The following is a 23,632-nucleotide window of genomic DNA, read 5'->3' as shown; positions in this document are numbered from 1 at the left end:
TTTGTTGTAGACAAAAAAACCCTCCCAGTTTATTACTTTAAAAGAGCAAATACATTTACATCATTGTTCAAGCAAGCTTATACAGAGGCATTACAGAGGCATTTCATTTTAGAATATAGGTGCATTTTTTTTTCTACTATGGTAACTCATTTCAAGAGAAATTTCATTATGTATCTTCTACAGAGCCCGAACCCAAGAGCTAGCATATTCAAATAAACCCCAAGGTGTGGGGAGGCTTCTGGCCAGCTCCTCATTAGAAGCCTCAGCATGGGGGCTCCAGAGACCAATGCAGAAGGTCTTCGAGGGAGAGCTGCAATGTTCAGATAAGTGAGTTCTGGAAAGAAGGGGTAGTTGGCTGGCTCCAGCAGGCTCACCCCTGGGGTAGAGCAAAGAGAACAGACAGGGGAGTTCTGAGAGGCACGGGAGCTGTCTAAACTCAGGGGGACGGGACTGAGCAAGCAGCCGTGGTAATTGAGTTTCAGTTACCTGCAGGGTGGCGAAATAAAGTAGTTACTTCATCTGCCTGACATGGGGGAGTTTAGAGGTGTCCTTGGCATACTCCCAGTGAAATCTGTCACCCTTTCCCTGGGCTAGGTGATGGCAACCGTACTGTGCTTCCTAGTGACAGCCAGCCATGTCCCGTTAGGCAGCACAAGCGCACTACAGCTAATGAAGCCTCTCCTGCAGGCCTGGCTCCCAGGGCTCTCTGCGTCCTCTGTCTGAAGGAATGGCACCATGGGAAAATTTAGCACCACCAGCAGCAGCCATCACCCAAACTCAAAAGAGTCTTTGAATGGCAGAGAGAGGCCCATTTTGCTTTCTGCCCAGCCCAGCTTTGGAACCATCCTCAGGTCATTTTTTGTGGTTCTGTACAAACGTGCCGACTGGCAGTGAGCCGTTCTTCACCTGAGCCCGGATTTCAGCTTGGTGCTTTAATGTGAAGACCAGGGCTCTCACCGTCCGCCGGTACGGCCCATTAATGAGGCGGGAGCAGAGATGAAACGTTTCCCGCTCAATATTTTCAACCAGTAGGTGATCCATCTAAAAAACAGCAAAATTATCAAATTAGGGCCTTGCATTGCATAAGGATTAAAAGCAAGAGAGGCTGGAGCACTCTGCTCAGAGGCCTCCATTAATCAACTGAAATTCAAGGACATCTACTTCCTGTCACAAGAGAAACAGGAAGAGCAAATTAATTCCACCCTAGCAATTAAGGAACAAGGCCATGTGCTTTGTGACAGGGACCTCATTCACAACCCCTGCCGGGTGGTAATATTTGCCATTATAACAGGAAACGGGCCTGAACTAAGCAACGGGTACTGGGCCCTGTACTTTACCAACCAGGAAACCAAGACCAAGGATAATAAATCAGTGTAACAGTTTATACTTTTTTGGGTTTGTTTTAAAAGTGCCTTTTAACCCCTTACAGCATTTCAGCAACACTGGGCACTGGGTCTGAGTCTTGATATGTGTGTAGAGCAGTTGATAAATCACTTTTCACATTTAATGCTTACAACTGTTACTACTTCATGTTCTAGATGAGGAAATAGGTTCAAAGGTAAAGAAAGGTTCAAGGTCTTACAACTAAGAGGCACAGCCGGGACTCTGACCTGATGCCCCTGACCCCCAAGTTCATGTTCCTCTCCTTTCAGCATACTAACTGGTCACCCTGACATTCGGGGTGACCAATTGAGTCTGAAGAGACCTCTGCAGGGCCAGCTGAGCAGAGCAGGCCTAGGGGATGGGACCTGCAACAGTTCCGGGGTTGTCCAGCTTGGGCCCAAGCCCTCCTCTAGTCACTGACCTTGTCAAAGCAGCACAGGTCTGGATCTTTGTCCATAGTCTGGATCCAGGCTAGACTGGGATGCTGGTCAGGCACCCCCTCACTACTCTCCTTTCCAGGCCATCTCACACTACTTGCCTTGCCAGTTCTGACCACAGCCCAGCCTGAGCAAGCTAAGGTGCTTTCACACGTGGCCGTGCTGTTGCCTAGGTACATGCTCTCTCAGTAAGGTCCACTTATCCCAGCAAACATATTCCCATTTGCATGGCAAACAGGCACCAAGGAGGGCACGTGACGTGATGAACACTGGGTGTTACGTGCAACCGATGAATTACTGAACTCTACCTCTGAAAATTAATGATGTGTTGTATGTTGGCTAAATGAATTTAAATTTTAAAAAATTCTCAAAAAAAAAAAAAAAGGTTAGATAAAAACCAAAAAGCAAAAAAAGCAAATTCTAGTGCAAAGGACTAAAAATTCTTCCTTAGGTGGCCACAATGTCCTAAGCTTCCCTTAGACAGTTTTAAAATATATAATAATGACCCATTTTCTGGGTTTGTCTTCCCTAATGGTGAGTTCCTTGAAAACTGTAAACAAAATTTTCTTTCTCACTTCCTTTTTCCCCCTCCCCTCCTTACCTTGCCACTCATTCAAATACTTATTCAGCACTTACTACATGCCAGGTTCTGCGCATGGGCTGAGGAAAACGCAGTGAACAAGGCCGACAGTCCTCGACTCCAGGGAGAGCACAGCCCAGTCGGAGAAGGAAGAGGACGGGACTCTAAGTGTACTGAGTACTAGGAAAGGGGACCAGAAGAAGTGCTGGGGTGCAGAGCTAGCACACAGGGCCCCACCCTGGGATGGTAGCACCTGGCTCTGGGAGCCAAGACCCATCTGGTCAGGGGAAGGGCATTTGCTTTGTGAGAAATTCACTGAGCCACACATCTATCTCCCACGCAATTTCCTATATATGCACTTTACTTTTATTTAAAAGAAAAGCCTAGGAAAAAATGTACCAAAAATTAAAAGGAACACCTGGTGTTTGATAAAATGTCCTCACCTAAGAGAGAGACCAACAGACCAAAACAAATGGAAAAAAAGAAACTTGAAAGAAATCAGGACCAGGTAGAATGTAGAAGAGGACTGAGAGAAAGAGAGAAACAGGGAGAGTGACTACCTGGGCCTAGACATCTGCCTACGTGTAGCAGACAAGATGTTGAGAGGAGTCTGTGATCCTGAGGACTATCTCCAAGGCTTGTGCTGGAGTGAGTGGATTTGGCACCATGGTTCTTCAGAATCCAGATTCCTCGAGCTTTTCTTGGCCTTCTGGCTGGGCACTGAAGTACGGCCCCACCCCACCCCCAAGGCAGCCCTGGTATCAGACCACTCTAGGAGGCGGAAGGGTGGTAGGCTATTGGCCCCCCGCCCAGCCATGCTGCCAGAGAGGCCCCTCGTCCCAGGATGAGGATGACCAGTCACTGTTCAGATTTACTTAATTTAACAGACAAGAGAAAGTCTTAACTTTTCTTTTTTTGAGGGCAGTGGTTGTCGGGAGAGAAGAGTATTGTGCATCTGTAAAAATACGTCATGGCCATTCCATCAATAAATTGCAGTCTATATTAAAAAAGAACCAAAGTTCCCTGTACCCTGGAGTTCACAAAACTGGGTATCAAGCATACTTCGTTCAGCAGTTACTGAGTTGCTACTCTTGAGTCTGGCCTGACCTGGGTATTGGAGACCCTGAGCAGAAAAGACTGATCCCTGCCCTCCAGGAACTCACAGTAGATAAAGGAGACAGCACATATACAGATACCTGTGGGGCAGGGGGGAGGCTGCTGTACCAGCGATGTGATGGCAAAAGGAAGCAAGTATCTAATAATTCTCAGGCATGCCTCTCATAAAATGAAGGCCAATCACGATAAGGAAAAACACTGGTGGTATTAAAATGTAAATCGTAAGGGCAAATAATTCATCACAGAGCCAAGAGTGCAAGTTCACTGCACAAAGTGAAGAGGTCTATCTTCTAACTGCCTTTGGCTATTTCAAACCCACCCAAGTTGTTGAGCCCTTTCCAGTGGGTCCTAACCTTGTGATTCGGGTAGGTCCCTTTTGGGTGAAAGGACCAGAGTTTCACTAAGACCTTGAGAAAAAGAGGTTTTGCTGTGAGACACATCTACATGAGTGGGAATGGGAACAGGAAGGAGGTACAGCTGTATGAATGGGAATGGGGACAAGAAACCTAGGAATTTATTTAGGGACCATATCCTTTTCCTCGTGTGTTTCAAGATCTGCCTGGTCTCTTTCTCACGTTTTTGCTCCTCTCCATTTGCCTTACTACCAGTTCTAACTACCTTATTCTCTCCCCCTGTGCCATATCTCTAGCCAGCTTCTGCTCCCTCACAACTCCTCCAACACCCCTTCTGCTTCAACACTCCCACTGTTGTTTCCTTGCTATTTCCTAGTTCACACTTCACCGAGACAGAGAATCTATCTGCTTTCCTTCGTACCTGTAAGTTAACTGTGTGGTATTCAGTTGCCCAATCATGGAGGAACTGGCTACAGCTGGGGAAGATATAAAATATGACCACCCAGAGCTGTCTTTCACCAAGGATTCCGGACCCAGTGGGAAATGGTGCCACAATCAATTAGTGATGTCTGTGCCATGTTTGTAAGCTCTGTAACAGCAAGATAAGGTCTTCTTCATATGTTTAGCTCAAGTGCAGAGCTTCCCACATTGGGCTGTGACTATTTATTCGCCTATCTCCCTCGGAACACTGTGAGCCCCTCTAGGGCTGTTACCATCTTGGATTCATTTCTGAATTTTGGATGCCTAGTGTAGGTATGGGCACATAGCAAGTGCTCAGTAAGTTATTTGTTAAGCGAGTATCCTTCTTCCCTATATATACCTCCCTCCTTTCCTGCTCTTTGATAACATCATATACATAAGATATGAAATATAATGTTTCTGTTTTAATACATTTCTTCTGGCTTGGAAAACCCTACCTGTTACAAAGGCCAATTCAATTGTCATCTCTTCTGTGAAACCTTCCCAGATGCCCTCATGGATTTCCCTGTTCTGTCCTTTGTGTGTCTAAACCACTTGCTAGTACCACGATTTCAGACATATTTTCATCCTGCCTTATATTTAGTCAGTCATTCACAGGCTCTCAGCCAGGAGACAGTAAGCTTTCTTAAGCACAGGGAATGCGACTCATTTATGTTTATATTCTCCCCGGCACCAGTAGTAGTAGTACTAAACATTTGTTGAATTGAATATCCACTGGAAGCAAACTTTGTATGAGTTTTCCAATAGCATGATTGGATTTGTACACATCTGCCCACATTCCTTTTTGACCACTTGAATACATTTATGAGAGAGCTGGTCAAAGCCAGAGGTGCAGTCTGAGGCCATTAACCAAAGAGAAAACTAACAGTCCCATATGGGGACGGACCCCTGACCTGGATCTCATTAGCACCATCTGACAACCAACTGGGCCAACCAGCCAGTGTTTCATAAACTCTTAATGATACAGGCTCGCTTTGAGAATCAGGTTCATTTTTTTTTAATGACATAATAGGAAACTGATCACAGGCCGTGAGGTAGGAAGGAGAGTGGATAATGAGGAAGGGGAAGTAAGAGAATGACACCACAGGGGACGTTCATATGAGGGAAGATCTAAAAGACAGGGAAGAACAAAGAAGACCCGGAAGGGAGAGAAAGTAAAGGGGAATATGGAGCATAGGTCTCGAAAGTGGAGTTTTTATTCATCTATCCCATTATTCCAAGAACAAGGAAACAATCCATACATCTGGAAAGCAAGACCTGTATAGAGTAATAAAGAGACGCACCTTTTGGCTGTGTGTGTAGATTCTTCATCTGTGGCTTTCACTACTAAAGGATATGACCAAAACAAATAGCATGGAAATATTTTTCCCACACAAATATAATGCGTGAATTTGCAAAAACACACACTAGAATTAAATTGTAAAGGCTTTTTAGTCATTGGGCTGGTAACTTACCCAATGGTTTACTACTGCCTGATAAAGTACATTTCTGGAGATCTGATGTCTGATTTGAATGCACTCAATATTGGTTACTGTCACATCCAGATACTGGATGAGGTGGTTCGTTGATTTACCCTAACATGGCAATGTTTCAGATGATGATGGGTGCTAGGAGTTAACCTTATATAACAGTGTTTATATTTATATTCTCTGACATACCAAACTGATAAAAGAACTATCAAATGCTGTTTATGCAAGGAAAACAGATTGATTTCTTTTTTTGGTGAAGGAAGATGGTTAGATGCACATTTTTAATTTTAAAAATTTATTCTTTGGGAGCAAAACCATTCAACTATGCTTAATCTGATATTTTTTCCAATTACATTGGAAAGCACTAACGAATGTATCACTTTTTTAACTTTGCTTTGTAACACTTGAGTGCTTACCACTTGATGTGCCATTTAAAGGATAATTAATGGATAAACTAAAAGGATAATTATTATGGAGTTTAATATAGCAGGCAAACTGCTCATTAATCCTTACAAGCATAGCTTCGTTATTATCATTTACTTAAAAAGATACCACAGGGAACTGGTATTTACCACCACATTAACTACGTATTATATACCCACACTCTATGCTTCTGCAATAATTTTGGTTTATTTTAAAAATAAACTTTATGTAAAATATTAAATAGCAAATCTTGTTGGCTAATCGATACTCTGGAAAATTAGACTTAAAATCTTCATGTTTTTTTTCTTTCTTCCAAGGGTTTAGTGGTCATATTAAAGCCTCCTTTAGGAAAAGTTAAGCAAACTTATAGCATATTAATTCACAGAACTATCAAGTAGACATAAAAATTATAAATATGAAAAATAAATATATATAGAAAAGGATATACAATATGACCCTGATATTGATCAAGATTAAAAATAGAACACAAATAAATAATAAATAAATAAATAAAATAAAAATAGAACACAGATGTAAATAATTGTCAGTTTTCTGTAGTTTTCTAAATAATCAATAAAAGCATTTTATGGAACATTTGGCATGTGATTGGCTCTTAATAAATATGGTATAATCATTAACTTGCCCAATATTCATTTAAAGAGCTATAATAATTTAACAAACAGGAAATGCACCAAAATGTTAACAAGATTATATCTGGTGGTAGATTCAATGGTGATTTTACTTTTCCTTTCTATATTTTCTCATTTTGTATCATAAATTTGTACTAAAAAACCCAAAACTCCATTTTTAAAAAGTAAATAACATCCTACAAGTCCATATACCTTTCTTTTGTAGATGCCTAATTGAGAGAGAACAGTTAAAATATTTTTTTAGAGAATGCAGTGACAGATCTAGCATTTAAACCTAGACTTTTGGGCAGCCCGGGTGGCTCAGCAGTTTAGCACTGCCTTCAGTCCAGGGCCTGGTCCTGGAGACCAGGGGTAGAGTCCCACATCAGGCTCCTTGCATGGAGCCTGCTTCTCCCTCTGCCTGTGTCTCTGCCTCTCTCTCTCTGTGTCTCTCATGAATAAATAAATAAAATCTTAAAAAAAAAAACCAACCTAGACTTTTGAAATCGTTTCTTTTGTTAATAATATTAAATTATTCTTTAAGGATACTTTAATAGGGATACCTGAAAAAAGAGGAAAAATATGGATGTTATATCTGATTTTTCTAGAATATTAACTGATCTATAAGACTTGTTTATGATAATTGATATCATTGTTAATGAGCAAACCTTCTTCTAGCATGTGTACCTCACACCACTAACATCTGAACTGTTAGCTATGAAGAGGATAGAGATTATCTAGCCAGTTGATTATATATGCCTTGGAACTAAAGGTATGAGTATTGACAAAAAATGAGAAGAGTCTTTTCAATAGACACCTATTTATTTTGCCACTGATATTCCATAGCATAGTCCATGCCAGAATTTTTGTTTTGGTGGAAGGGGAAGAAGCAGGAAGGAACCAACTCTCATTAAGTGACTTCTAATCACCACATACTATACTATTTCTTTGTATAAATGCTTTATTTAATCTTTCCAATAATTATAGGTGATAAGAATTATAATACTCATTTTACAGATTTAAAAAAAGGTCAAATCTCAGAAATGTTAAGGGATTTGACTAAAATGACACATCCAATACATACTAGAGCCAGGGTTTTATTTATTTATTTATTTAAAGATTTTATTTATTCATTCATGAGAGACACAGAGGGAGAGAGAGGCAGAGACACAGGCAGAGGGACAAGCAGGCTCCATGCAGGGAGTCTGCGGCGGGACTCGATTCCAGGACTCCAGGATCACACCCTGGGCTGAAGGCAGGCGCTAAACCGCTGAGCCACCCAGGGATCCCCTAGAGCCAGAGTTTTAATCAAGGTCTTGCTCCAAAGCCTGCAGTCTCTCAACACTACTATCTCCCAGAATGCTTACAAATCCAGAAACCTTCAAGAAAACCCTGTTAGAATAAAGCTATAGTACCAAGACTAGGAAAGATTTATGAAAAATGTGAGGCTCATTTAACTAAGAGAATGACATTCCAACCAAGACATTACCTCTAACTCCAAGGCCTCTGAGAGTAACTTCTGGGCATTTTTCCTGAACTTCTCAGTTTTGGGGTCACTTCGCACTTCAATAGAAGGTCTATCTAAATGTTTTTCAATGAAAGTTCTCCACTCAGTGTATACTTCCCTGGCAAGACAAGCCACTTCTGGATCTGAGTGCTGACGCATCTTGTTCACAGTGTGACCTGGAAAAAGAAAGGAGAAACCAAAGGAAAGGTGGTTCTGTTTTCTTCTGAAAAGCACAGGACCATATGGACTGATGTGTGGCATGGAGAAAGTCATTCACACACCTACAGATATAAAGGCTCTTGTGCAAATGAAGACCCATTTCTCAAAGGCTGAGATAACCAGATAATCATGGCAGAAGAATCACTGGACTAGCCAATGCAATAAGTCATAAAATAGAAGCAAGATCAATAGATACTTAAAATGGAACAATTAAAGTACCAACTTCTTAATTCAAAAATTGCACTAAAAGAAAATGAATTAAGCATTTATCTTGTCTTTTCAGTACATATTATATTTCAGAACAACCAAATAGCCCTAGTTATGGAGAGAATGTTCTTTATTCAGCTAATAAGTGTGAAAAGATTGACAGAATTTTTAAACATTTTGTAGCCCATGATGAAATAGTTCATTCAGGTGACAAGTATCAGTGGATGAACTCATTCAATGAAAGGTTGATTGGGAAATTTATAATGGAGAGATGAGCTGTCCACCTGAACCACTACTCAATCTTGGCACCCCTAAGAATGGGACTGTCAGAGAGAGGTAGCACTTCACAGCCCTACCTATGAATAGTCTTGTACCCTCCTCCCAAAGAAAAGAGGAACCAGAATCCAACTGGTCATTCCAGCTTATAGAAAATATGAGACAGAGGAATGAGTTAAATCATAGTATGAGGAAAAAGACATATCCAGAATGTGGTCATTCTATAGAACCACTGATCTGATTTCTTCTATAGTCAATGGCATTTTAAAAAAATTTTATTTTATAATTAAGTTTTTTATTTGAGTGTAGTTGACACACAACGTTACATCAGTTTCAGGTGCATAACATAGTGATTTGACAAGTTTTTACATTATGCTATGCTCACAAATGTGGCTGCCATCTGTCACCATACAACACTATGACAATCCCATTGACTATATTCCTTCTACTGTGTCTTTTATTTCTGTGACTTATTCCTTCAATATCAGAAGCCTGTATCTCACTCTTCCCTTGGCCCATTTGCCCATCCCCCACTCCCTTCCCCTTTGGCAGCCAGCAGTTTATACTCGTGTGTTTACAGGTCTGATTCTATTTTTTGTTTGTTTATTCATTGGTAGATGGCTTTTTCTTGCTTTTTTTTTTTTTTTTAAGGGAGTAAGGTTATGGACTGCTATAGATGAATTCTTTTGAGTTCAAAGTACCAAATGCAATGTATGATGCCAATGCTGACTTCAACAAATCAACCATCAAGAGATTTTGAGATGCACAAGGAATATGGATATACACTAGATATTAAATTATACCAAGAAATTACTGTTTAAGAATGATAATGGCATTGTTGTTATTTAAGAAAATATCTGCATTTTTAGACATGCATACTGAAGAGGTAGAGCTGAAATAAGATGTCTGGGACTCTGCTTTAAAGTATTTAAGAAACAGCAGAAAAACACAAAAAAGGAAAAGGTGAAATAAGTGGGATCAAATTTTAATAGTTACTGAATCTGGCTGAAGGGCATATGGGAGTGTGTTCTATTATTTTCTTTATTTTTATGTGTCTGAAATTTGCATAATAAAAATGAAAGAGGAAAAGGATAAAAATATCAATATGCAAAAGTACTTTGACAAAAATAATTACATAGAAAAGCCAAGGAAATCAACTAAACAGAATTAAAAAATAAGTAGAGAAATATTAGATATATTTTTTAAAAACTCAATAGCATTCTTATGCCTGCAATAACCAGTCTGCATACAACTGGGGAAAATCCTGCTTACATGAGTAAAACCATAAACCACGTAACAATACATTCACGTGTATGTTAATGTTAATTAACATCCAGGTGTGTTGCCTCCAGTTGACTCCCATAGCCCTGACTGGCCTCTCTGGCTAAGTTTGGGACCCCTTAATGGCATCTCCCACACTGCAGCCACAGTGGTCTTTTTAAAACTTAATTATTTCCTGTTTTAGGGCTATTTTTTCTAGAACATAAATCTGACCATTTCACTCATCCACGTAAATCTTTCAGTGCTGCATCCAAATTCATATCTTGTCACACAAGTCCCTTCACAATCTGTCCCCTCCTCCTACCCATCTTGCAATGAACATTCTGTCTGCCTAGAATACCCTTGCTTTCCTCTTTATCTGGCTAGTTTCCATGCTGCCTTTCAGACTCCGTTTAGGAGTCCCTTACTCCAGCAAGTCATCCTTAATACCCCCGTCTTGGTCAGTGCCTCTCCTCTGTGCTTTCTCAGCACCTTGTGCTTCTGTTCCTCACAATAATTGTAATAATTAGTTGTAATTATCCGATCAGCTACTTCTCTTGCCCACCAAAGAGAGCTTGAGGGCAAGAGCTACAACATGTTCATCTTTGTCCAGCAGAGAACACAGTGGCAGGAGGTAGAGGTTGGGAGTGGGTGTGCAGTAAATGTTGGTGGAATGAATGAGAGACTCATGTGAAGAATAACGTCTTTTTACTAAAATATATGAGGAAATGTGAATGAAAGGGGAAATTGTGCCATATTATAAGATAGAAAAATTAGTACAAAGAGACATAAGACACAGTCCCTCGAAGTTAACCTATATTCACCCTGTGCACCTTTTGTGCACAGAAATGTGTACAAAAACACCCTTACATTACTGTTTGTGATAGTGAAAAGCGAGAAACAATTGGAAGTTCATCATTAAGAGTCAAATTTGTTAAATAAATTATAATCCACTCAAACAACGAATACTTTGCAACCATAAAAGTCTGAAATCACTCTACATGTAGTAACATGGAAAGATGATTACTTTTTTCAGGTTCTCAGGAGAGCACACACAGTATGAGCCAATATTTACTTTTAAAATTATATTTGTATATACATATAAGCACATATACTTGTTTATATGCAGAGAAAAGTCTAAAGAATTTCTAATGAAATTATTAATGGAGGTCTCCTCCAAGTAGTAGGACTGCATGCATCTGTGCCATTTAGCTCACAGTCTCCCGGACTGGCTCAACCTGTAAGCAATCCTAACAGCACAGGTGGTGCTGTAACGGAGGTACATTCAAAGTTCTTGGGAATACAGATCCTTTTCTTCATGTGTTCCCCTTCTTCTCTTCTCTCTCCAAGAAAGGCACTGTTGATCTAGCTCTATCTGTGAGAAATGAAGATGCAGAGGCCTCTCAGAGTCCTTCTGCTTGTCAAATTCAATGGATCTTCTCCATCCTGACATTAACTTGTTCCTTCTGGGCCTTTGAAGCTTTCTGTCTTCTAAAATACTCTTTTCCACCACTTTTTGAGACCCCACCTGTGACTGTTCCTTCTCTTTCTTCTGCTGACTACATACATCTTCCCTAACCTTTAATTACCTGTGAACCTGAGCTGGGGCATTGTCCTTGGCCTCCTCTCTTCTTTCTCCACCTGCCCTCCCTGAGTAATCTTACCCACTTCTGTAGTCAAACTACCATCTGTAGTACCACATATGTAGCTCTAGCCCAAAGGCTCTCACTGAGCACAAGAGCCAAACGTCCAGTCCCCTACCAGACAGCTCAACCTGCTTCTTTTGTAAGTAACTCTAACTCAACACTTTTTTTTAATTCAATTAATTAACATATAGTGGATTATTAGTTTTAGAAGTAGAGTTCAGTGATTCCTCAGTTGTATATAACACACAGTGCTCATTATATCCCACGCCTTCCTTAATGCCCATCACCCAGTGGCTCCATCTCCCACCTGAAGCAACCCTCAGTTTGTTTCCTATGATTAAGGAACTCAACACTTCTAAGATAGAGGATGGAACTCATTATTACCCTCATCAGTCCCTCCTTCTGTACTTCCTATCACACAATGGCACCGCCATTCACTCATCATATCAGGCTCCTTAACATTTTTTCTATCTTTTCCTTCTCACCTCCTCTTCCTCTTCACGGCTACCCTAATTCAGGTCCTTACCATCTCTCTGCAGGTCTACTGCAGAGACATACTAACCAGTCTTTGTCACCAGTCTGGCCTTCTCCACCTCATCCTCATTACAGAAGTCAAAACAACCTTTTAAAAACACGATCTGGGGGATCCCTGGGTGGCTCAGTGGTTTAGCACCTGCCTTTGGCCCAGAGCGTGATCCTGGAGTCCCGGGATCAAGTCCCACATCAGGCTCCCTGCATGGAGCCTGCTTCTCCCTCTGCCTATGTCTCTGCTTCTCTCTCTCTGTATCTCTCATGGATAAATAAATAAAATATTTTAAAAATAAATAAATAAATAAAAATAAAAACACGATCTGAGGGGTGCCTGGGTGGCTTAGTCGGTTAAGCATCTGACTCTTGGTTTGGGCACAGGTCATGATCCCAGCTTCCTGAAATCCAGCTGGCATGAGGCTCCACATTCATTAGGGAGTCTGCCTGAAGATTCTCTCTCTCTCTCTCCCTCTCCCCCAACTCTCTCTCTCTAATATAAATAAATAAATCTCTAAAAACACAGCTTGATCTCATTACCCCCTTACCAAAAGCCCTTGGATGGCTCTTTCCACCGCCCTCGAATTAATTCCTAAGTATCACATTCAAGCTTTCAATGACCTGGAAGCTCTTTGGCCTCACCTCTTACCTTGCCATCCTTTCTCCTCCCTCCAGTCACCCCCAGCTCTTCTACCCCTTTGCCTTCATGTACTAAGTTCTAGTCTTGGAAAGCAACTTGCAGGTCATTGTTTCAAGCCAGGCTGTCTGGCCACCTTACATTTCTGAGCCTTAGCTCACACTGTTCCCTCTGTCTAGAATGTTTAATACTCACCTTCCCTTCTAAACTGTAAACATCTTGAGGGCAGAGCCCCCCATCATACTCCAAGTTATAGTCTCAGCTCCTGGCATATAGTGCCTGGCACAGAACAATCAATAAATGTTTGCTGAATGGGATCAAACAGTTAAATAAAAGCCATTTAAACATTTGGTTTTCTTTTTTTTTTTTTCATTTGGTTTTCAAATTGCTTTTGTACTAACATTTAAATATGGATGCAGTTGATTGGGAAAATCACACAACTGCAAACAAAATAATGGAACCATAGTATAAAGAAGTGAATCCGAAAGTGCTGGGGAAATAAAAAGTTTCTAATTCTCTCCCATTATTAAGAATTCTTGCTTTCTACTCCAGATTGTATATGAATTATCCCATTTAATTTTTATAACTAAACAATGAATTAAATACTACTGTTATAACTCCCTTTACAAATGAGAAAATGAAGCTAGGCAAAGTAACCAAGGATTCACAGCTACTAAGTGTACAGGCCAGGATCTGAACACATACAGTCTGGCTCCAGAGCCTGCACACTTAACCCCTAATGCCCTGTACCTCTCTGTTATTAGAGACTGGCATGCGGGGCGTGTTCAATAAAGCTCTGTGGGGTAATGCTGTTAAACTTCTTGATATTCCCAAATCAGAAGAGCATAGGTCTTGAGAGGTGGCCAAAGAGCAGAAGGCTTCAACTCTCAGGCCAGGGCAATGGGGTCACTGCTTCTGGCCTATAGGAGGCAGTACACCTCACAGATGCCCCACAGGACCCCTACCCAGACTGGTCAGGAGGTGCTGCCAACACCAGCAAATCCCTCCAGAAAGGGCAGTACTGTAACAGAGCCCATGATGATGCAAGATTTGTCAGCAAGAGGGTGACAGTCTGGAGCAGGAAAAGAGAAGAGAAAAGGTCTAGGAAATCCTCTTCTAGAGAAAAAACAAAACAAGATGAAATAATAAATTTGAGATCATAGAGGGAATTTCATGGTAAAATAATGACAGCTACCATGCTAAAATGCTTTACTTAACTTTAACTTGTTTAAGCCTCAAAACAGGCAGGTGCTGTTATGATTCCCCATTTTATAGGTAAAGAACCCAAGGAATTAGAAATAAAATGACTTGCAGGACACCGCAAGTAAGAAGTAGGACCAGGTTTCAAACATAGGCAGTGTGGCTCCAGAGCTCATGCTTTAACCCTATGCTCATACCTCTGGTTGATCATATGGTCGGTCCTATCTCTTCTTGATTGAGATGAAAAAAATATGAGGCTCTGTGACCCTTCCCCAAGGTCATAAGTTGGTCAGTAGCTACATCAAGGGAGTTAATCATCTGCAAAATCATTATTTGGTCCATGAAGTTTTTATGTTTTAAAGCAAGCAGTGCCACTGGCTGGTCTTATGATCTAAGTCAAGTCCCTTAGGTTTAAGGGTAGGGGGTTTCTGCATCCTGGCACACTGTTAAGACAATTTCCCTGCAGGAAGCAGTCTTTCACTCATTTGACAAACATTATGAAATACAAAGTATGTACCAGGCCTTGTGCTAGACACTGGGATGGAATATTGAACAAGATAATCCTGTACTCAGGAGCTCCAATAGGTCTAAGCATAGGAGAAGACACCTAAACAAAACAAAATACACAGAAGTGTTACAGGTAGGTTCAGGATCCTAAGACAGTATTGAAGGGGAACATCAGGGAGGGTCAAAAGGACAGAGGAGTCAATTCAGCTGGCAAAAGGGCTAGGGAACACCATGAAAAGAGGAAATGCCTGTCCTGAGTCTTGACAACGATCCAAGAAGACAGGACTCACACAAGAAGCACAGTGAAGGAGAAGACGGAACCTGAACTAGCAGGACGTAATTTAAGGGCTATGGTAAGCAAAAACTGATCCCCAGGGATATCCATGTCCCAATCCTCAGAACCTGTCAATACACTACCTTACATGGAAAATGGGACTTGGACAAGATTAAGGTTAAGGACCCTGAGATGGGAAGATTAGCCTGAATTATCTAAGTGGGCCCAATCTAATCACACAAGTCTTTAAAAGTAGAAGAGACAGAAGGCGTGTGTCGGAGAGATAAGATGTAAGAATTCAACCCACCATTGCCAGCTCTGCAAATGAAGCAAGGGAGCCATAAGCCACAGGATTCAGGTGCTTCTAGAAACTGGAAAAGGCAAGGAAACAGATTCTTCCCTACAGTATCCAGGAAGGGATGCAGCCTTACCAACACCTTGATTTTAGCCCAATGGACCTGTCTTCTGACCTATGAAACTGTAAGATAATAAATTTGTGTTTCAAGGTTTTAAAAACCACTAATTTAGTGGCAATTTGTCAGTACATTATTCAACATAAAATGAACACAGGAATCTAAAAGTAGTTCAAGATTGCTGAAGCAATGACAATGTATGGGACAACTTGAAAAGAAAAGGCCATTTGAAAGGTCCTTGCCACTCACTAACTTTTACCACAACCTTGAGCAAGTTAAATCACAAACCTATTTCATTCACCCACTCACTAACTCATTTATTCATTCACCAAACATTTTCAGCTCCACATAGAAGACCAGGTTTCATCCAGGTCTTGAAGAGCAAGCAAGAGTTTACCATGGACAAAGGCACGTTAGGTTTCAAGAGGTGACATGACATGGTGCAAGTATATTATAGCTTTTTCACTTACTTGGTTTTCTGACGGACGGCAAATTACTTCAAACTCACTAAGCCTCAGTTTCTCCTTGTAAAATGGAGACAATCATAACATTTCCCTCACACAACTGTTGTCTAATCAAATGAAATCATAGATGGGAAAGTATTTTGTGAGTACAGGGGTTTTTGCTGTTGTTAACCAACCAAACTATAGAAATGATCCCTGAAAGTATAGTCTTTGTTGTTAACCAACCATAAATGAAACCAAGACATCTCTGAAATCAGATCAACAGGACGGATATAACACTTCCCCCAGAATATTCATATGCACGGCACTGCAAACGGAGAGCATGCTCACTAGGTTAAGAGGGCAAGGCCTGACTCCACTGCCTTACCAGACACTTACCTATACCCCTTGCCCACTTATTTCCTCTATAATAAAGATATCCAGTCACAGAGCCCCTTTATTCAGTACCAGGTCTGAAGGCTTTGGCCTAGCTAGCCCTTGACTTCCCAGACCATGTGAGAACAGTGAGGCCACGCATTTCTCTTGCCTCTTAAAACACTCTTCTCCTGGGCCTGCATGTCTTTGTACTGCCCTGACCCTCTCCCTCTTTAATTACACTTATCTCTTCACCGGCTCCTCTTCTTCCTCCCACTTCCCTACCACAGACATCCTCTCAGGTTCAATTCTCCAGCCTTTTGTTTTCCTTTTACTCAGAGAATTCATCCACTTAGGTGATTGTAAGCATATGCTTCTGGGCTGATGACTTCCAAATATATACTGTTAGTCTTAAATCTCTCATCTGCACTTCTGTCCCTTAGCGCCTACTGCCTGCTGGATATTTCCACCTAAAGAGTTTATGTCAGACCAAAATCCTAGGGATATTGACTAAAATGCGAATACCAGGAGAAAACTCCCATCTGGGGTACATAAGAAAAGGCACTAAATTCTGACTTAAAAAGGTGAGTTTGAGCAGATGGCAGAACCCAGAGAAATGCTCTGATAAAATAAAGGGACATATGGCTGGGGTCCAGGGCACAATGGCAGTCTGTCTGCTAACCAGGAAACAGCTCTGTCTCAAGAGACCTGGGCTCTCATTACATTTCTGGTGCTAACCTCACTAAGTGGCCCTAGATAAGTCACTTCATCTCTCTGAACCTGAGTTTCCTTGTTTATAAACTGAAGTAGCTAAACGGATTTAAAAGTGTTATGACACTGACTTTACAGAATTCAGAAAGAGATAACAAAAATGATAAGCTCTCAAGTGTAACTGGACAAATGATACAAACAATTCACACAAAAAAGACAAAGTACCGATAAACACAAAAACCAATTCATTTTATGCAACAAATGAAAACGAGATGCTATTTTTACCTAATAAATTAGTAAGATTTTAGGAAAGTTGCAGGACTACAAATCAGAACATTTCTAAAAGTCTAAGTTCCAAAAATTAATGAGAACAGGAGATGCATATCCAAGAGTCACCTGAATTAAGTCACCTCAGTTAAACTGGACAACTCTCTGGTTAAAAACTCTAAAGCAGCTGATTTATGGAACAGTAGGGGAAGGGGACAAGGATGAAGAAACAGAGAAAGGCAAGAAACAGGATATATAAAACTAGAAAGAACCATGGAGAAAATCTTTGTCCTTGTCATTTTCACTGATTTGAAGAATATATCCTTTAAAAAAAATTTTTTTTAAATTTATTCATGAGAGAGAGAGAGAGAGAGAGAGAGGGAGGGAGAGAGAGGCAGAGACACAGGCAGAGGGAAAGAGGGAAGCAGGCTCCATGCAGGAAGCCCGACATGGGACTCGATCCCAGGTCTCCAGGATCACCCCTGGGCTGAAGGCAGGCGCTAAACTGTTGAGCCACCCAGGGATCCCTAATTTGATGAATATATCCTGAGCGGCTACAAGCCATGCTAATGCCTGAAATGTACTGGTGAATAAAGAGCAATGTCCTGTAGGCATAGAGTTGCTAGTTGGCAAATAAAAAACAAAGAAGTACATGCATAATTATAAACTCAGATAAGGGATATGAAAGAAATAAACATATAAAAAAGAAGTAACATGTAAAAAATAGACACAGAATCGGGAACAAATTCAGTGTCATTTATGTCAACAAAAGTAAGCAATCAATGGTCTCAAGTTCATCGTTCGGGGAACATGAGAAATGAGATGAGACTATTGGATTTGGATAGAAAGAAATCACTGTGTCCTGTGAGGGAAGAATAGAGGGGTGGGAGAAGCCAGGACAGAAAGGTTTAAAGGAGTGGGAGGGGCAGAAAAGGCGGTTGTATCAATCATTTTTAAAGGAAAGTGGCTAGAAAAGAGAACCAGGTGCCCGGAAGAGGCAACAGACAATTAAAGGGTCTGAAGGCAGACAGAATGAGCCGGAGGAGAGGGCAACACAGCGGAAAGGCACGTTGGCGTCTTTGTTCCCTCTCACCTCCACAGTCAGGCTTTGCTGAGGCGGGTCCATTCTCCCAGACAAGGTAACTCTGTGAGCCTGTCACTCAGCAGGTTAGCATCTCTCCTGTTCCAAAACTCAGCACTTTCTTCCATCCCACATTCTCTTTCTGATACTGCTGCCTCTCTTTTCTTTCAACACAAAACTTTTTGAAAGAGCTGTCTACTGTCACAGTGTCATTTCCTTACCTCCTCCTCCCTCTTCAAGCTTCTGCTCCTAATTGTGCTTTTGAAACAGTCCTTACCAAAATTGTTGATGACCTTACTTTGCAAAACCTAACATGCAATCTCCAGATATCACTTATTTGGCCCTTTGACAACAATGGACATACTGACCTCTGCACCACCCCCTCCCAGCCGCCCCTCCCCCCCCAGTACCCTGCTCCTCCCACTGCATGACAGCATTCCCTCCTGTTTCCTTTCTGTTTTTCTGGTCACACCTTCTCAGTTTCCTTCTACAAGTCTCTTAAGTATTGGTGTGCTTCAGGACTTTGGGCTTTGCTCTTAGCTATTCTCTCTGTGCAAGCTTACCTATTTCTATTGCCTCAATTTCTAACTATATGCTGATGATGACTCTCAAATATATATATTTAGGGTCTCTCCTTAGCTTCAGCCTTGTACATCCAATGTCTTGGACATTTCCTCTTGGATGTCCACAGTATGTCAAATACAGTAGGTCTAAAATCGAACTTATTTCCCCCACCTCTATGGTAGTAAGTGGTACTGCCATCCACCAATTTGTCCATATTAGGAATCTGGGCCTCAACCTTCATTTATTTATCTTCATTCCCAACATCCAATCAATGTCTATGTCCTTTGGATTCTATTTCATTTATATCTCTTGATTCCAAGCACACTGCTCCATCCCTATAATGGCTATCCCATCTAGACCACTCTCATTTCTCACCTTTTTTTTAAACACATACATATATATTTTTAAAGATATTATTTATTTATTCATGAGAGACCCACAGAGAGAGAGGCAGAGACATAGGCAGAGGGAGAAACAGGCTCCATGCAGGGAGCCCGATACGGGACCCGATCCTGGGACTCCATGATCACGCCCCTGAGCCAAAGGCAGACGCTCAACCACTGAGTCACCCAGGTGTCCCTCACCTAGATGTTTTAATTGCTTCTTAACTAGGCTTCCTGTCTCTATGTTTGCTTTTCTCCAACACTTTTCCCACATGGTAGACAGATTTTTCTAAAACACAAATCTGAATATGTCACTCCTCCATTCAAAACCCTTCTATAACAACCACTTACTATCCTTAAGCTCTCTGGCTTTCTGGTGGACTAAAGCTAGCCTTGAACCGCAATAAACTAGATTCTGGATAAAAGTCACCTCATTCCCTCCTCCAAAAACGTAAGCAGAAGCTAAAGGAGTAGGGTTATCCTGAGGGGTGATGTTAACAGAAATGCTGCTCAAAAACTTAACTTTGAGCCAGTGGTGAACTGGGAGAGCTAATCATGGGACTCTGATACTGAGCTGGGATCCTTGTAATGTATGCTAAAGTACTCAAAGTCAGAAGTGGCCCTTGACTACTGGCAGAAACTAAAAAAAAAAATAAATAAATAAAATAAAATAAAATAAAATAAAATAAAATAAAATAAAATCCCCTCTAGAGGGAAGCTCCAACCTAATCCCATGGGATTCCCATGGATTAAAAGAAAAAAAGTGAGCCCCCAATTAAAAATCAACAAGCACATGGAAAGGCAAGCACTGGGCACCTGGATGGCTCATTGGTTGCGTGTCTGTCTTTAGCTCAGGTTGCAATCCTGGGGTCCTTGGATCAAGTCCTGCATCGGGCTCCCTGGGGGGAGCCTGCTTCTCCCTCTGCCTCTCTCTGTGTCTCTCATGAATAAATAAAATATTTAAAAAATGGAAAAGCAAGCACCATGAGAGTCAGAAGAAACAAAGCCACAAGTACTAGAATAGTTAGATGAAGAATACAGAAGAACCATACATTAATGTCTAAAGAAATAATAGGCGAGGGGCACCTGGGTGGTTCAATGGGTTAAGTGTCTGACTTCAGCCCAGGTCATGACCTCAAGGTCCTGGGATCAAGCCCCCCACTGGGTTCCAAACTCAGCAGAGAGTCTGCTTGAGGACCCCTTTCTCCCTCTCCCTCTGCGCCCTCCTGCTTGCACATACAGGCTTTCTCTCTCTCTCTCTCTCCCTAGTAAATAAGTCAATCTTTTAAAAAAATAAAGCAATAAAAGGCATAATGACACAGATGTACAAATAATATTGAAAAGAGACAGATTTTGGGGGAAAATCTTGTAAAAATGTAAAATGGCTTTGAAACAAAGAACTCCATGAATGAGTTAAATAGCAGATTAGAGTAAGCTGAAGAGAGAATTAATGACTTTGAAGACATATTTGAAGAAATTTCCTGGAATTCTGTGAGATAAGGAAATAGGATGATGACTGACAAGCTAAGCTGTTTGGAAAATGAAAGGTCTAACATACTTCTGACTGTAGAATCCTAAAAGGAAGGAACACCGAGAATGAAAAAGAGGCACTTCTGATGAGATGATGGCTGTAAAATTTCTACAAATGATCATAAATACGCAGATCCAAGAAGTAAAATAGTTAAGAAATATATGCTGTGGTAGTTGGTCTACTAATAGCCTCCAATGATCCTTACCTCTTGGTATTCATAACTTGTATTCAGTTGGCCCCCAGATTTTACCTGGGTTGGTCCATGTGACCGATAGAATACAACAGATATGTCATCTCTTCTATGAGCATGTCACTTCCAGGATTAGGCTATGAAAGACACTGTGGCATCCATCTTGGCTTTTCTCTCTTGGATCACTTGCCATGTCATGAGCGGCCATAAGGAGAGGCCCAGGTGATGAGGAACTGAGGCCTCCTACCAGTAGTCCTGGGAGTGAGCCATTTTGAGATGCTCAAGCCCTGTTGAAACTTTCAGATGACTGCAGCCCCAGCCAACAGCTTGACTGTAACCTCTTAAGAGATCCTGAGCTAGAATCACCCAAATAAGCAGCTTCCAGATTCCTGACCCTCAGAAAAACTATGTGAGATAACAAGTATTTAAGCTGCTAAATTTGGGGGTAATTTTTACCCAAAGATAGATAACTAATACACACACTAAGACCAAACAGGCTTACAAAGAGCCTTCTCCATCTGGTCCATCTGGTCCATCTCTCTAGTTTCACTTCTTGCCACACTCTTTCCAACTTACTACATTTCAAACACACCAAACCTTTAGTTTCTGGAATGCATCATGTTCTACCCCCCACCTCCAGCACTCTGTACAGCTCACATGATGTTACCCACTGCCTAACATGTTCTTCAACACCTTCTCTACTTCCAACAGGTATGTTCTATTGGCTAGCTTGTACTCATCATCAGCACTCATCACACGGTATGATAAAGTCTTGTTAGACTGTCTGTCCTTCCATTAGACTGCAGGATCCAAAAAGGTGGGGCTAATATCTATCTCCTTCATTATCATGCTAACACAGTTCCTAGCACAAAGAAAGTAGTCAGTCAATATTTGTTCCTTATAACCCACAGGGTAGGGTCAGGCAGAAGGATAAAGGTGGAAGAATATAAACTTTCTCAGGCAATGATCCAAATGAATCTTCAGCCTAGCAACTAAAGTAACTACAAAGGAACCAAGAAACCCCTATATTCCATACAGCCTCTGGTTTAGGGAGGGCTTGGGGTAGGGTCAGGACTCAAAAGCTGGATGCTTTCCAACTCCTCCTAACTCAGGCCCCCTTGTTATAGTTTCATTATGATCCCTGAATTGAAATCCATGAACACTAGACAGACACACCCATTCTTAAAAGCACACTCACAACTGTACTCAAAGGACAAATGGAAATAATTTTTTTAAAGTAATCTCCATGCCCAACGTGGGGCTTGAACTCAACAACCGTAAGATCAAGAATCGCATGCTCTACTAACTGAGCCAGCCAGGCAACCCACAAGTAGAAATATAGAAATAAGTTTTTAAAATGATCATGTGTTCTGTATTTATAGGACAATCCCAACCTATTCCATTGATATTTAAGATTTGATCAGAAATGGTATTTGTGATGTGTGCCTAAATATGAACATACACATATGTACACATATACATGTCATAAAATATTAATCACTAGTACCCTCTACTGGTGGAGATATCTTATCAGCTCATATGAATGGTATTATTGCCCTCTAGTGACCACAACCTATAAAGAGAAAATCCAGCAGCAGATGGGAAAATCTCCTTGGCTATAATGATAGGGTTTTATGTTCTTTAAGCATCTCATTTTCTCGGATTCTGGTTTATGTTACAGGGGTGCAACTCTCAAGACTCTTGGGGGACCCTCTGGGGGATTTCACATAGCTCTTGCCAGCTGTTAGCGCCAGTCTGAAGCTACTCTCTCTTTTGCTTCTCATGAACAAGAGGTCAGGGGGAGGCAGAGAAGGCAATGGTAGCACTGGCAAGGGCAAGAACAGCAGCTGTGAATGACCACCTTGGAATCCCTAGGGAGTTGGGAGCAGCTTGAGGAACACATGTTGGCCCTCCCTTGCATATTATGCACAGTTGTGTACTGTACTAAAATGGCAATTCAACATAGTCCTTGACTTATCTTTTAAATATCTTGATGTTATAATAAATGATGTAGCGGCAAATGTTGCTCTCATCTTGTTTTCACAAACCACACTCTGCAAGTTATTTCCACTCAGGACAGAAAAGCCACGATTGAACATCAAGATGTAGCTGAAATGCCATTTCTTCTATGAGGCCTTTTCTGAATTCCCCAGATGTAAGTGACTGCTCTGTCCTTTGCGCCAGCGTGTACTTTGCACAGATCAGAATGATAGCCAGGATGCTATTTATATGTTTTTGTTTATAACCTCCAATATTTCCTGCTCTTGATTGTTCGCCTGCTTGTTTCTCCCACCAAACCCTAAGTTCCTTGCGGTCACGAACCACATGTCACACATTTCTGTACACCCAACATCAAACACTCTCAAAAGGTTAGTTATCCTTTGAGCACTGCTGGTTACCAGTCCATGAGTTAAGTACAGAAACTAAAGTAAACATTTAGAAACTTGAATAGCAACTTGACAGAGCAATTTTCTATCTGTTGAATCTAATAATGAAAAAGGTGGGGCCTGTATTTTGTATGGTTTATTTTTTTGGCAATTTTTATT

At 41.1% G+C, this 23,632-nt stretch overlaps 1 protein-coding gene across 6 annotated transcripts in view; it reads right to left on the bottom strand.

Annotated features, from left to right (window-relative positions):
• The window catches only part of TCEANC2 (transcription elongation factor A N-terminal and central domain containing 2), a 36,496-nt gene continuing 12,864 nt past the window's right edge, over positions 1 to 23,632 (bottom strand). For all 6 annotated transcript variants that reach the window (XM_077891856.1, XM_077891857.1, XM_077891855.1 and 3 more), the window contains exons 4-5: positions 8,360 to 8,553; positions 1 to 1,041 (exon numbers count right to left, since the gene is read on the bottom strand). In XM_077891856.1, the coding sequence (XP_077747982.1) occupies positions 853 to 1,041; positions 8,360 to 8,553 (383 nt within the window). In that variant the 3' untranslated portion in view covers positions 1 to 852. The remainder of the gene's footprint in view (positions 1,042 to 8,359; positions 8,554 to 23,632) is intronic.

The sequence above is a fragment of the Canis aureus genome, chromosome 3 (assembly GCF_053574225.1).
Source record: "Canis aureus isolate CA01 chromosome 3, VMU_Caureus_v.1.0, whole genome shotgun sequence".
NCBI classification, from domain to species: Eukaryota; Metazoa; Chordata; class Mammalia; order Carnivora; family Canidae; genus Canis; species Canis aureus.
The sequence above is the reverse complement of the archived record's forward strand: the minus strand, read 5'-3'. Positions and strand labels throughout refer to the sequence as shown.